The sequence below is a fragment of the Xyrauchen texanus genome, chromosome 16, assembly GCF_025860055.1.
Source record: "Xyrauchen texanus isolate HMW12.3.18 chromosome 16, RBS_HiC_50CHRs, whole genome shotgun sequence".
NCBI classification, from domain to species: domain Eukaryota; kingdom Metazoa; phylum Chordata; class Actinopteri; order Cypriniformes; family Catostomidae; genus Xyrauchen; species Xyrauchen texanus.
In genome coordinates this window covers 2,658,428-2,674,250 of record NC_068291.1, presented here as the reverse complement: position 1 = coordinate 2,674,250, position 15,823 = coordinate 2,658,428, and the positions used below count along the sequence as shown (strand labels likewise).

At 44.6% G+C, this 15,823-nt stretch overlaps 1 protein-coding gene across 1 annotated transcript in view; it reads left to right on the top strand.

Moving 5' to 3' along the window:
- Positions 1-15,823, top strand: part of LOC127657285 (otoferlin-like) — a 72,760-nt gene that overhangs the window by 34,493 nt on the left and 22,444 nt on the right. The window contains exons 20-32 of the mRNA XM_052146012.1: positions 1,247-1,381; positions 1,470-1,631; positions 3,007-3,126; positions 3,212-3,373; positions 3,448-3,610; positions 6,448-6,518; positions 6,685-6,714; positions 6,842-6,973; positions 7,096-7,156; positions 9,656-9,682; positions 11,970-11,991; positions 15,417-15,501; positions 15,616-15,759. Of these exons, the coding sequence (XP_052001972.1) occupies positions 1,247-1,381; positions 1,470-1,631; positions 3,007-3,126; positions 3,212-3,373; positions 3,448-3,610; positions 6,448-6,518; positions 6,685-6,714; positions 6,842-6,973; positions 7,096-7,156; positions 9,656-9,682; positions 11,970-11,991; positions 15,417-15,501; positions 15,616-15,759 (1,314 nt within the window). The remainder of the gene's footprint in view (positions 1-1,246; positions 1,382-1,469; positions 1,632-3,006; positions 3,127-3,211; positions 3,374-3,447; positions 3,611-6,447; positions 6,519-6,684; positions 6,715-6,841; positions 6,974-7,095; positions 7,157-9,655; positions 9,683-11,969; positions 11,992-15,416; positions 15,502-15,615; positions 15,760-15,823) is intronic.

Sequence of the window (15,823 nt, the reverse complement as noted above, 5' to 3'; positions counted from 1 at the left end):
CGTGCACTTTATATAGGTATATATAGGTAGTTTATATAGGTATTTTATTCCGTTGTGTAGTCTCATGTGGTCCTATGTTGGTCCTTTGTTGTTTTTATGTAGCACCATGGTCCTGGAGGAACGTTGTCTCGTTTTGCTGTGTACTGTACTAACTGTATATGGTTGAAACGACAATAAAAACCACTTGACTTGACTTGACAATGCAGAACACACACTCACACACTTTTTATTATAGGTAGAAAAATGCTCATTCTGTGTTTTCTCTTTGTAACATCATGGTCAGCTTTGATTGCCGCATAATGACATTAACTGCAATAACTGACACATTTTAAAATGCTAAACTTTTAGAAATAATAGTTTCATAATGTCTAAAAATATATATCCAAATGCATATATTATGATAAAATATAAAATAAGGTTACAACAAGCCCAGACTACACAATAGGTGGCTACAGTCATTTAAAGGCTGTTACTGGCATCACGTGATTTTCAAGGCATGTTGGTAATATTTTGTTCACCAGATGGCATCAATCTACCTCCAATTTATGTCACATTTTCTTCATGTTTCAACTTATAGAACTGTAGGTTCTGAATTTAGATGTTTTTTATTTTTTTTTACAAAAAATTAGCTTATTTGTATATGCAAATTAATGGTCAAAAATGACCGTGAATACCAAAGGGAGGTCCCCTTTTAAAATACCACAGGGGGTTTAAAGAAAAAGATGGACGAGTTTAAATGATTTTTTTGTGGTAACCAACATTATGTCAAAAATGCTGTTGATTGAACTTAACTTGTTTGCATTTGGCAGATGCTTTTAACCAAAGCAACTTTAAGTACACTTATTACAGGCTTGTTACTCATGGACACAATGGTGGTGGCTGTGGGCATCGAACCAGCAACCTTCTGATTACCACTAATGTGCTTTAGCCCACTACGCCACCACCATGAATTCGGGATTATCATTTAATGAAAAGAAAAACAAGCATATTGTTTCACTCACAAACTATCAAATGTGTTTAGAAAGCACACAAAGTTGCATATGTTATAAACAGATGTGGCTTTATTTTTATGTGTTTTTATGAAACAAAAACAAAATATGAAAAATGATTACTTAAACGATTACTTAAAGCAGATGCTCCCAATTAAAAAGAGCCCAAATAAAACGTGATATGATACTTGGATCTTAAAGTAATCTTTATACATTTTCTAATAATAATTCATTAAATTATGCTTTTTTTCGCTCAGATCCTGAATGAGACTCTGTGTCCAACCTGGGATCAACTGCTGGTGTTTGATAATGTGGAGCTGTATGGTGAAGCTGGGGAGCTGAGAGATGATCCTCCGATAATCGTCATCGAGATCTACGATCAAGACACTGTTGTGAGTGATGATGATATCCTCAAAAAGTCAATTCTTTCTGCTTTCCGTGATGTGATACTGAAATCCCGATCTCTCTCTGCCTGTCAAGGGTAAAGCTGATTTCATGGGCAGGACATTTGCTAAACCTTTAACCAAGATGTCTGATGAGCATTATGGTCCACCACGCTTCCCTCCTCAGTTAGAGTATTACCAGATCTACCGCGGTAACTGCACCGCAGGAGAAATGCTCGCTGCTTTTGAACTGCTGCAGGTGGGTCTGACAGTGGCAATAATCTTTAAGTGTGTGTTTGTATCAGGGGTCATTTCTTAGAGAAAGCAATTGAGGCTGTGTCTCCTCCAAAAGGAGGCTGTGGCTCAGTTGGTAGAGCGGGTCGGCCACTAATCGCAAGGTTGTTGGTTCGAACCCGGCCCCCACGACTCCACATGCCGAAATGTCCTTGGGCAAGACACTGAACCCCAGGTTTCTCCCAATGGCAGGCTAGCGCCTTGCATGCAACTCTGGTTCATTGGTCATGAATGTGTGTGTGAATGGGTGAATGTGATGCAGTGTAAAGCGATTATTAACCGTTAAGGATACAAAGGCGCTATATAAGTGCAGACCATTTAACATATAATCAAAAAAAATTCAAAAACGTCGCCAGTGGATAAGGTTTCAGAGCCGTGTCTCTTTTGCTTCCCTTGAGCTCATCGCGTTCCCATTGAGCTAGTAGTAACAAATAAAAGATACAAGAAAAATGCTTTTCGCTTTGTAATGTAGTCGCCAACACTTTACATTAATGTTCTTTTTGTTAAGGGTTTATAAAGGGGTTAATTAATAGGTAATAAGTCATTTACAAATCCATTATAAATCATAAATATGTGGTTATAACAACATGAATAAAAAGGTGGCTTTCATCCAATACTTGCCAAATAGTGAGCATTTTAAATTGCATGTTATAAATGCATAATGAATAAACGTATACAACCTTAATATATATATATACATGCATGGATGAACAAGACCATTAACGTGCCTTAAGAAAATAAATGGGGTCGATTTTGATTTTATGCCGACTTTAAAAGTAGGAATTCTGTCATTTTGCAACAATCTGCTTTGTGATTTATTCATTACTGTAATGTCTTGACTCACTTGTGTTGTCACGTTGATGTCAAAATAATAGTTTTACATAGTCCTAATTATAAAAAGTCCTTTGAAAAAACACTTTTGATGTCTTTTTATGCTCATAATAAAAAATAAATCCTGATGATTATTAAAACATATTGAACTTTTCTGATTCGAATTGTTGTAACTCCTTAATAAATGCTTTGGCAGGTATTGCATGAAAGTCACCCTTTTATTTATGTTGCTATAAACACATATAAATGATTTATAATGCATTTGTAAATGAATTATTAGTCTTTAATGAACCCTTTTATAATCCCTTAACATAGGTTACATTAATATAAAGTGTTAGTGGCTATTGAACATATGAAGCAATGTAAAAAAACATTAAAAACCACATACACTGGATGAGACTTTGTTACATTGCACTAAACTAAAATGTTACATTTGCACTAAAATGGCAATATTTACATATATGTGTGTGTATATACATGTATATTTACTTATTGTGAAAATCTTTCAGATTGGACCAGGTGGAAAGGCTGACCTGCCCCCCATTGATGGACCAACAGATATTGACCGCGGTCCCATCTTGCCTGTTCCTATCGGCATTAGACCTGTCCTGAGTAAATACAGAATTGAGGTGAGTCACTCTTACTAGCTAAATGAAAGTCCTACATGAAATATTGAGCAATTAGACTGAGAACCTTGACATGCAAATTGTGCAGGTTCTCTTCTGGGGTCTAAGAGACTTGAAGCGAGTGAATCTGGCTCAAGTGGATCGCCCACGTGTGGACATCGAGTGCGCAGGGAAGGGCGTTCAATCAGCGCTCATTCAGAACTACAAGAAAAATCCCAATTTCGGTACTCTGGTCAAGTGGTTTGAAGTGGTGAGATCTTCGTCATCTTCTGAAGTATTTGGTGATTTCAAAGTGCCTTGCACTTAATAATGATCGTTCTCCAGGATTTGCCTGAAAATGAACTTCTTCACCCTCCTCTGAACATTCGTGTGGTGGACTGCAGGGCGTTCGGTCGTTATACTCTGGTTGGCTCTCATGCCGTCACATCTCTACGCAAGTTCATTTACAGACCAGCAGACAAGAGTGTCAATGACTGGTCTGCTATAGGTGTGTATGTAGGGCAAGACAGCTGATAAATATGTATTTAAGTCTGTTTCCATAGCAACCATTCTAGTCATGCTTTACTTTTACCTAAATATTTCTCAGATTTGATCTGACCATGATTTAAGAGCATTTACATGTAATAATAATAAAAACTAGTCAACATATTTGAGCATCATGGAAGATGTATTTTTGAGCCTTTAGATTTAGTTACTTCTTACTAATTTGTATAATCCATTACAATCTAGAATGTATTGTTCCTTTATGGACTGCAATCCAAAAAATAATCATCAGATATTTCTGAGTTTATATTTTACAGAGGCTCTTAATGGGCAGGGAGGGCATTATTTCTGAAATAGTTTGCATCCCCTTCATAATAAGTATTGTATTCCCTCACTATAGCTTTTTCAAAAAATGAAGCATGCTTTTAATACAGTACTCATATTTTAACTATGATATTTGTGGTAAAAACCAAAGTAATAATCCAGAAAAGCCCAAACTATGGTAATAAAAATTATAATCATTCTGCCAAAAAACTAAAAAACAAAACTTTTACTGTAGTAACATCATGGTTAATTTGTGATACAAGTTCCATGTTTTCATTACATTATAGTTTTGGTTTTCCTGTATTATTGATATGGTTGTCCCACAAATATCATGGTTAATATATGTTTACTGTGGTAAATCCATGGTCAATTTAGTGGTTATATGGTTTCACTACAAATGCCAAAAAGTTCAACTGTGGTTACTGTAGTAATAAACAATAGTTCATTCTTCATAAAGGATGGAAATTATGAGGGAGCTCAAAACTTATTGTGAGGAAAGGCAAAAAAATCTTTATCTTCACAATCTTTCAAAACAATGTAATAACTTCACCTCTGAAACTAATGTCACCTACACTGAACAAAATGACTATTTTTTTTATATAAAATTAAGTAAAATCGACTTATATTCATGCATCCAAAGCGACTTACAGAGCACTTACTACAGGGACAATCCCCCCCGGAGCAACCTGGAGTTAAGTGTCTTGCTCAAGGACACAATAATGGTGGTGGCTGTGGGGATCAAACCAGCAACCTTCTGATTAACAGATTAGTGCTTTAGCCCACTACGCCACCACCACTTTTCTTTTGCTTAAAGAGTGAGTGTTGCACCTCCTTCTTTTGAAAATATGGCATTTAGATTTTTGGTTGCACCTCCTCTTTAGTTGGTTGAGCTCTTTTTTTCAACATTTTTAAGGGAGGGAAACGTAATAATTTGTCCTGAAGTCTTGGAGGTCTTGACTTCACAGCCCTTTATGTAGTTGGTCTTACACTGACAGCACTATGACATATCAGCACAGGCACAATCATGGTTAGGTCAATGTAGCTATTCTTAAATAATAATAATAATAATAATAATAAATTATAGCATTTATGAAAAAAAAAAAACAGTAACCAAAACATATTTAGAAATTTTAACAACAATTGTTAGAGATGTTTTCAAAATGAGGTCTTATAGAATTTACCTAATTGATTATTAATATGAATCTCTGTTATTTTTGTCAAAATATCACCGTTACTTTTACTTTTGTAAAGGTGATGATGTGTAATGAAGTTATTTTGGTGCATGCAAAGTGCTGCTTTTTTCCTTAGTGCTGTTTGGCATGTCGGGGCTTTCTACAGTTTAAAAGGTTTTATTGTCTTCCTCCGTAGCGCTTTAAATGACATAATTCTCACAAGCATTCAAACGGGTGACATCAGTTTTGAGGTCATTCTGCTGCAATACAAAGGGAAGCCTGGTTGTTGCACACGCGTGAGCAGAACATATCATTAGCATGAGCTGGTTGATAAATTTATATCAGCAGCCCTAAATTTCAATTGTTTTCAATGGGAGAACCATGTCATTGTTCATTCCCTGTTGAGAAACACTGTATTACACAACTTCCCCTTAAACTACTGGCTAAAGAAATAAGACATACATTTGTGCATGCACACTTGATGACAGTTACAATCAACAGATACAAAAAAAAAAAAAACACATTTAATTGGAGTAAAAAAAGAACTTATATGTAAACCAAATGTAAAAATAATCAACAATAAAAAACAGTGAACCCATGCAAACTCATGAATTATTCAAGTCAGTGTTGGGAACACCAGCTTTGAAAAGTAAAGGAAAATGTACTTGTTTTATTTACCAGTAAAATGTACTCAAATGGGCAAATATATGACAATGTTTTCTATTTTTGGATCAATAAATGATGACGCAATTTAAAGGGATCAATGGAAAGGAGGAGGCGAGAACCGGCTTTTCAACATAAATAATATTTTAATAATAAACTGAAGCACACAAACATGCTGGAGCCCCCAGCATGACGTACACCCCCCTTTCCCTGGGGGAGGGTGAAAATCAAGCCTCCGTGAGGGAGGTCGACTGCAGAGGATCGTGCGGGAGAGAGAGATAGTTTACAGACATGTCCGTCATGTGTGTGTTTATGTTCCCTATTTATTTTTGCCATTGTTTTAGGCTACTGTTATAGGTAATGCAGTGTTTCAAACATGTGGTAAAGATTACAGCAATAATTGCTTATAATGAAAAGAAACTGTTTAGTAATAAATGTTAGCATTGATAAACACAGACATTCTCAGGAGGGTCAACCTGACCTTCAGCATTCAGCTTTGCCTTCACTTTTTATGATCCAGTCTATTCCATCCAACATTTGACTCAGAAATATGTCATATTACAAAAGAATAAATGGGTTGCTTCATGTTAACTTTAAATAACTTTTAATGTTAACTTTTTAAATCTTTTTAATTAGCATATTTCCTAAATCAAGCAAGTCTAACATTGTTTTTCCTGTACAGAAGAGGTTGTGATCCACACAGAACCAGAGCCAGCTGTAAAGAAGATGGAGACTGTGGTCAAACTGGACTCAGTATGTAACTCTGGAGAAACAAACCATTAGTGTTATTTCATAGTTTCGATGACTTTACTTTTATTCTAATAATAAAGAATGAGAAAGTGTGTCCAAATTTTAAATATTAAAAAAGGATCATATAAAAAATGAAGAGTTTTGAATATGTTGACTGAATGTGTTTCAGGCATCTGATGCTGTGATTAAAGTTGATATGGTAAGAAAGCAGACCTGTTATCTTCCCTCAAGCCTGTGACATGGGTCATTATAAATGCCTTATTTCCTTTGTTAACAAAAGAACGTATTTTGCATTTCGTCTTACTCCCTCTGAAACTTTGTGACAGTCAGATGATGAGAAAGGTGGTAAAGGGAAAAAGAAGCGTAAGAAGGGTGAGGAAGTGGAGGAAGAGGAGCTGGATGAGAGTATGCTGGACTGGTGGTCGAAATACTTCACCTCCATTGAGACACTGAAAGAGGTTAGAGCTACAAAAAGAGTGATTGTTTCTATTCTATGCAAGACCTGAAAATGTCCTCAAAATCTACTATAAATATGGATTAACACTGAAGATTTTATGATGCTATTTTATGGCCAATCTAGATCATTAAATCACAAGAAGCAGAAGCCGAAGAGAAGGAAGAGTTTGACTCTGGAGAGGGAGGTAATTAAAGAAATATCTTTGATCATGTCTATAACGCAAGACATATTGCCAAATAGAAAGAGTTGAACTAAATTAAATGTTATGCACATTTCGATTTATGAGAATTGCTTATTATATGCATAAACAAAAACACTTCACAGCTACAGTAATGGGATTCATTTTAATTCACAATAGTAATAAAAATTCAAATGTATTCAAATTTATATTGCAATAGTAGTATATAAATCTAATAATGTTGATCAACTTGCACCATTACAAATGCCACCTAAAATAAACATTCTACTAATTAAACTCATTGTTTATTCCAACCATTAAAATGCAAGTAAACAATGTGTTTTTTTTTATATTAACAACTACATTCTTGACCAACACAAAATAGGTATTGTTTTAAATCTTAGAAGCTCTGTTTCCCAATGCATGTTACATTATGACCAAAACTGAACAAGTGCTTTGAAATTCGCAGATAAATCAGAAGTGTTCCTTTTTTAATAATTCATAAAATAAAATAACTCACTGTACATATTATGTACAAGTATTATTGTAAACATCAAACTGATCAAATATTCATGTGTCATATGTTGTTGGAAAGTTCTTAAAGAGTTGAATACAACCAGCCTATTTGTTTTACAGACAGACAAAAATATAGCAAGTAACAGCTAAGTTGGACGATTATGTCGGTGTAGCTTATATGCCGCATATACCATTACTTAGGGGAGGAGATTATTTATCAAACGAGTCCACACCTAAGATAATCAGATGTATAGATCATTAGATAATCCACATGAAGCACAATGTTACATATGACCACCAGGAGATGGTGCCAAATACATGACACAGACTCAATGATGACTCAAATGACACAGAATGAAACTCATTCTGTGAAATCTCATGACTAAAATCATGTCTGCATGCTTTACAAACCTTTAGTCATTGTTGTGTTTGCATGTGTAATTAGTTCTTATGTACAATTATTATGTTTTATTTATTTATTATAATTATTATGTTTTTTACATTTTTGGACACTTGGGGGCATTTTTGGGCACTATGAGAAATTATTTTGTAATGTTATAACTTTTGATTGCTTTGTCATATCAACACAAACATTTGCTCAGATACACTTGACATGATTGGGAACAAATCTGAGCTATATTATTTACACTCAGAGATATATAATGTCAAAATGTATAAAGTACATTTTTGACTAAATTGTTTTATTTTTATATTACTTTCTTAGGCTGAGAGTTTCAGAATTTATCAAAATCTATATCATCAAAAAAATGTAAAAGTTTTCTTTACAATGATGCCAAACACTCGACCCTCCTTTTTTTGTTTTTGTTGTTGTGGTTTATGTTTTATTTTTTTGGTAAAATTATAAGACTTTAATTTTGGGTATGCCACTGAAAAGGGACATTTAAAACAAAACCTTTGGTGCTTAAAGGGTTAAAAATAAAAGCCTCCCCTGTGTTATGAAATTCTAGCTGTGACTGAAATTTACAGGGAATGGTGCACACTTTCCTTAAATGGTCATTTTGAATAAGTATTATCTTAATTTGCTACTCAAAAACGTTTGGTTACGTATGTAACCTCCGTTCCCCGAGGGAGGAACGACACGTTGTGTCGGAGAAGCGACACTAGGGGTCTCTCTTGAGCGCTGATATCCACCTCTGATCTATGAAAAAAGGCCAATGAGAGTTGGCAGACGGTATTTGCATGTCCCGCCCCCGGACATACGGGTATTTAAGCGGCGCAAATACGGGAGTTCATTCAGGATTTTTCTGAGGAGCCGGAAATGGTCCGGCCACAACAGTGGCTCGGTTCAGCGACATGGCGGAGGAAAGACACAACGTGTCGTTCCCTCCCTCGGGGAACAGAGGTTACATACGTAACCAAACGTTCCCCTTCTGTCGCTCTCTCCACGTTGTGTCGGAGAAGCGACACTAGGGGACCCATTCCAATCTTGTCATGCGCTGAACCGTGTACGTGAACCGCCGATACAGAGGCGGGCAGGGATTTGATCCAGTGCCGCACATCGTCTGTACCCGGCTGCACGTACCCTTCCCCAATGCCCCATAAGAACATCGGAATCCTTCTAGTTACCCTGGGAGGGGAACAAGGCGATGTTTGCCAACATGGGAACGGGCCAGCCTGGCTGGGCCTCTTTTCTCTCTATGTTTCTCGCATAGAGCAATCATGGCCGGGGCCCTTACACGCATATAGGGAAGGGGGTCTTACCCAGACCCTGCGGAGACCACACCTGCCCTTTTTCTTGGGGAGGAAAAGTGGTAGACACGTCACACGGCCGTCTTAGGGCTCGTGTGGAAAGTATGGTGCGGTGGTAGATCCAGCCTCGAAAGGGGGGAGTTGTTACAGCACGGCGACCGGGGCAGCTGTAACTGCCTAAGGGAGACACGGGGGTCCGCTCGTAAGGGGACAGAACCGTGTAATTACACACAGGGGGAGTCCGAGCAGGAGGCCTTACCTGTGGAGCACCTATACCAGTACAGGGTAGCCATCAGGGTACCCGCAGTGGCTGAACCGCAGACCCGGAGGGCTGGGGAGGAATCGACCAGGGTCCCGACTCGGAGTGGGGCGCCCTGGGAAGAAGGCGCACTACTTTACCTTGACGTCAGGAAAAGGGTGCTGGGCGCAAGCGATCCACCCGACCGGTCGGTCTACGTGTTACCGAGTTCTACGGGCTCGGACCTGACAAAACACGAGACGCAACCGACTCAACGCGGAGGTTGTAAAACCTCACGAAGGTGTTGGGTGTTGCCCAACGCGCGGCTCTACAGATGTCTGCTAGGGAGGTGCTCTTGGCCAGTGCCCACGAGGACGCAACACCCCTTGTTGAGTGAGCTCGGACCCGCAAGGGTAGGGGCACGGCCTGGGTGTGATAAGCCAGTGTGATGGCGTCGACAACCCAGTGGGCGAGCCTCTGTTTGGAGACGGCATTCCCTTTCTGCCGTCCCCCAAAGCAGACAAAGAGCTGCTCAGAGCGTCTGGTGCTCTGTGTGCGGTCCAGGTAAATGCGCAGGGCATGCACTGGACATAGCAACGAAAGGGCTGGGTCTGCCTCCTCCCGGGGCAGCGCTTGCAGGTTCACTACCTGATCTCGGAAGGGTGTGGTAGGAACCTTAGGCACGTAGCCCGGTCGCGGTCTTAGGATCACAGACGTATCTGCCGGACCGAACTCCAGGCAAGTGTCGCTGACAGAGAATGCTTGCAGGTCCCCGACCCTCTTGATAGAGGCGAGCGCGATCAGCAGGGCCGTCTTAAGAGAGAGGGCCCTGAGTCCAATTGATTCAAGCGGCTCGAAGGGAGGTCTCTGGAGTCCTGCCAAGACTACCGAGAGATCCCAGGAGGGAACTAGGCCTGGCCGGGAGGGATTCAACCTCCGGGCGCCTCTCAGGAACCTGAGGATCAGGTCGTGCTTACCCAAAGACTTGCCGTCTACAGGATTGTGGTGGGCGGCAATGGCGGCAACATACACCTTGAGGGTGGACGGGGACAGCCTCCTGTCCAGCCTCTCCTGTAGGAACAGGAGCACTGACTTGATCGCGCATCTCTGCGGGTCTTCAGTTCGGGAAGAACACCAATCTGCGAACAAGCGCCACTTTAGTGCGTAAAGGTGCCTGGTAGAGGGGGCTCTGGCTTGGTTGATTGTATTCACAATGGTCGCCGGTAAGCCGGCTAGCTCTTCCGCATCCCATCCAAGGACCAGACGTGGAGGTTCCAGAGGTCTGGGCGCGGGTGCCAGAGCGTGCCCCGTCCCTGAGAGGAGGTCCTTTCTCAGGGGAATTTGCCAGGGAGGAGCTGTCGCGAGAAGTCTGAGTTCCGAGAACCAAGTCTGAGTGGGCCAGTAGGGGGCCACTAACGTGACTTGCTCCTCGTCCTCCCTGACCTTGCACAGCACCGGTGCAAGAAGGCTCACTGGGGGAAATGCGTACTTGCGCAGCCCCGAGGGCCAGCTGTGTGCCAGCGCGTCTGTCCCGAGGGGAGCCTCTGTTAGGGCGTACCAGAGCGGGCAGTGGGAGGTTTCCTGGGAGGCAAACAGGTCTACCTGGGCCTTGCCAAACCATTCCCAAATCAGCTGGACCGACTGGGGGTGAAGCCTCCACTCCCCACCGGGCAGGCGTTGTCGTGATAGCGCGTCCGCTACGACGTTGAGCTTGCCGGGGATGTGAGTGGCACGCAGCGACTTAGGAGGAGACGGCGGGCGAGTTGTGACATGTGGCGGAAGCGTACGCCACCTTGGCGATTTATGTACGCCATCACCGTGGTGCTGTCCAATCTCACGAGGACGTGTTTGTCCCGAACTAACGGGAGGAACTTCCTGAGAGCAAGAAGGACGGTCAGCAACTCCAGGCAGTTGATGTGCCAACGCAGCGGGGCCCCTTTCCAACGGCCCGCTGCTGCGTGCCCGCTGCACATGGCACCCGGACCGGGAGGTGTCGGTTGTGACGAGAACGCATCGGGACACCTGCTGCAGGGGCACTCCTGCCCGTAAAAAGCAGAGGTCTGTCCAGGGTCGGAGTGTTTTGAGGCAGGCGGGGGTGATCCTTACCCGATGCGTGCCGCGGTGCCATGCTTGTCTCGGGACTTGAGTCTGGAGCCAGTGCTGGAGTGGTCTCATATGAATCAACCCCAGCGGCGCGACCGCCACGGAGGACGCCATATGCCCCAGGAGCCTCTGGAAAAGTTTTAGAGGGACCACTGTGCCTGTCTTGAAGGAAGCAAGGCAGTCCAGCACCGACTGAGCACGCTCGCTCGTGAGACGTGCTGTCATTGAGACTGAGTCTAACTCCAACCCGAGAAAAGAGATGCTCTGAACAGGAGTGAGCTTGCTCTTTTCCCAGTTGACCTGAAGCCCCAAACGGCTGAGCCAGTCTTCGAGGTAGTTGAGAATGCGGATGCCGGCTACTCGTAGCGGGGCAAGAGCCGCCTCTGCGACCTTCGTGAAGACGCGAGGGGACAGAGACAGGCCGAAGGGGAGGACTTTGTACTGAAACGCCTGGCTGTCGAACGCGAACCGTAAGAAGGGTCGGTGTCGTGGCAGAATTGAGACGTGGAAGTACGCGTCCTTCAGGTCTACCGCTGCGAACCAATCTAGATGCTGAACACCAGCCAGAATATTTCTCTGCGTGAGCATTTTGAACAGGAGTTTTAACAAGGCCCGATTGAAAACTCGCAGGTCCAGGATTGGTCGTAAGCCGCCGCCTTTCTTGGGTACAATGAAGTAAGGGCTGTAGAAACCCTTCCTCATTTCGTTTGGAGGGACGGGCTCTACCGCGCCCTTGGCTAAGAGGGTCGCAATTTCCGTGCGCAGGGATCTGGCATGCTCGCCGTGTACTGCGGAAAAGCGGACGCCCCTGAAGGGGGGCGGGAGCTGGGCAAACTGAATTGCGTAACCGAGTCAAATGGTCCGGTGCAGCCAGCGTGATGCGTTGGGAAGCGAAAGCCACGCTTCCCAGCTCTGCACTAGGGGCACCAAAGGGACGAGTATTTTGGACGTACCCGGTGGGGCCTTGCAGCGGGGCAGAACAGGTAATGCAGCGTCGGGCGGCTTCGTTGCGGCCTGAGGCTCAGGTGCTGAGAATAGACTCAAAGAACTTACCTTGCTCCGCGCGCCCGGCAGGGGGCGGGTTCGTGACTGAGGAGGAGGTCTGATGTTGGCGTCCTCTGGACTCGTCTGAACCAGCCGGCCGGGGGACAGTCGTGGGCAGGCGGAAGGCAGGATCGCCGCGTCCGGTGTACCGGGACTGTCGTAATCTGAAAGCACATTGCCGTGAGAATGGCATTTGCGGGCCAGGTGACCCAGAGGCAAAGGAAATAGCTCTTTTATTGAGAATGTGGGTACCACAGCCCCCGTCAGGGGGTGTGGCAAATGAAAAAACAAAGGATTCTCCACCCGGCCCTCCACCGGGGGACGGAGCGGTCTTACACCTCCAGAGCTAACGTCTTCGGCTCTGGGTCGACTGTCTCAGGAACGCTTGGGAGCCTTCCGGGTCCTAGAGGGGGTTCGTGAGACAGGGGGCGTACGCTGCCTGCGGGGTGCTCGACGCTGGGGCTGAGAGCTGGGCCCGGGTTGGGGCGGAGCAGGAGCTGGTTTCTTTGCCGCAGGGGGACGCCCTCGGCGAGCAGATGGGGCAGGGCCCGTAGCGGCAGGTGTGCGGCGGGGCATGATGTGAGAGATGGCCTCCATCTGCTTCTTCACCGCGGAGAACTGTTGGGCGAAGTCCTCGACGGTGTCGCCGAAAAGGCCAATCTGGGAGACAGGTGCGTCCAGGAAGCGGTTCTTGTCGGCCTCACGCATCTTGACCAGATTGAGCCAGAGATGGCGTTCCTGGACCACTAGGGTGGCCATCGCCTGTCCGAGTGCCTGCGCTGTGGCCTTCGTCGCTCTCAAGGTGAGGTCGGTCGCTGAGCGCAGTTCCGCAGCACATCAGGATCAGGTCCACCCCTTGCATGTTTCTGAGTGCTTTGGCCTGGTGGACTTGCAGGAGGGCCATCGCATGCAGGGCGGAGGCAGCGCGTCCAGCCGCACTGTAGGCCTTCGCGTTGAGCGAGGATGTTGTCCTACAGGGCTTGGATGGGAGTACGGGGCAGCCACACCAGGAGGTAGGGCTACCGGGGCATAGATGGTACGCAACTGCCCTATCGACCTGGGGAATCGCCCCGTATCCGTGGCGCTCTCCGCCGTCGAGGGTGGTGAGAGTGGAGTGGGTGGCACCTAGACGGGCGGAGAGCGGGGCTCTCCATGTAGACGTCAGCTCGTCATGCACCTCCGGGAAAAACGGGACCAGGGGGATGCGAGGCCGCGAACGGCGCGCTGCCCCCAGGAACCAGTCATCCAACTGTGAAGGCTGTGGGGAAGATGGAGGGTTCCAATCCAACGCCACGCTCACGGAGGCCCGACAAAGCATGTCAGACATCTGAGCGTCAGCCTCAGTCTGGGCCTGCTGGCCCGAAGGCGGCAGTCCAGGGGAGTCCTCGGCATCAGACATCACACTCTCCGATGCAGCGGCGAGCTCATCTGCTTCGGGCTCGGGAGGATAGACAGCCAGGCCGTGAGGCGAGCCGCTATCGGCGCGAGCATGGACGGGGACCAGCGAGCGTGTCGGGAATGGGAGGTTCGCGGGGGGCTACCCGGCGAAACTGCACCCGCTGCCGCCCCCAAATCGCCCCCAGCGCCAACCGCATCGTCCTCAATCCCGTGGGAAGAAGGAGCAATGCGGGGTGCAGCTGGGGTGGCTTGCTCTCTGTTGAAAGCAAGCCGCGACCGCAACGTGGTCATGGTCATGTTCTTGCAGTGAGAACATGAACCATCCACAAACGCCGCCTCGGTGTGATCGCAGCCCAAACACACGAGACAGCGCCTGTGGCCGTCTGAAGCGGAGAGGCTTCTACCGCATCCAGGAACAACACAGGGGCGGAAGGGCATCTTGAAAAAGACGCGTCCTGAAAAGGACTTTCAACGCCGCTGTGTTTTGCTCTTTTAGAGAAATTACTCTTTTAATAGAAATTTGCTCTTTTAAATACACAATGTGTGTGTGTGTCTGCGCTGTCGAAGCGCTCAGGGGCAACAATGCACGCCGTGCAATGTGAAGGAGAAAGCCGCTGTTGTACGCCGTCAAGATCCAACAGCATGCAGATCGTCAGAGGAAACAGGAACGTTTATAGTGGTGTGTAACTCGCAGCAAACTGCAGACAGACCATCGGCTCCGAAGAAATTTTCTGAATGAACTCCCGTATTTGCGCCGCTTAAATACCCTTATGTCCGGGGGCGGGACATGCAAATACCGGCTGCCAACTCTCATTGGCCTTTTTTCATAGATCAGAGGTGGATATCGGCGCTCAAGAAAGACCCCTAGTGTCGCTTCTCCGACACAACGTGGAGAGAGCGACAGAAGGGGAAAGCATCTTGCTGTCTCAAAAGCCTAAATTGACAAATTTTGCCCTATAACTATTGCCCCTATTTTACACAATATCACTTGAACCCCCACTTTAATAATAATAAAACAATTGTCTATTATTATTCCTTTTCACACAAAATGTATGTTGCTCCATCAATATTTATAAAAAATAAGTGTATTTTCTCAATATTGATATATTTTGTGACCAGAAGAAAAGCACCTTTTCCATAAAGGGTGCCTTTAGCCCTGTTTTACCCTCCTATCCTAAGTAAACAATTTGACTTAAGATATTTAAGTATATTCCACATGAGAAAATAATGACTGAATTTACACCAAGGGACCAAGAGGAAGAGAGGAAAGGGCAACAAGAATAAAGGTGTGCCTGGAGAGGGCGTACCAGAGAAGAAGAAGCATAAAATGGATGAGCTGAAGGTAAAATATTGTTTTTGAGACCAAAATAAATGTGATCAGATTTCAGCTGCTGTTCATCTGTGCGGAGAGCGTATGGAACGCAGAGTGGATTTTCAATGCTTGTTTTCTCTACAGGTGTACAATAGAGAGATTGAATGTGAGTTTGACAGCTTTGAAGACTGGCTTCACACCTTTAACCTGTATCGAGGGAAGTGTGCGGACGATGCTGATGTTGAGCAGAATGCAGCAGATGATGACAGACTTATTGGCAAATTCAAGGTTTATCATGATTGCTTTTAATGCAAAGACATCTTTTTGTCACTGAACAATAGATGTGAATTCC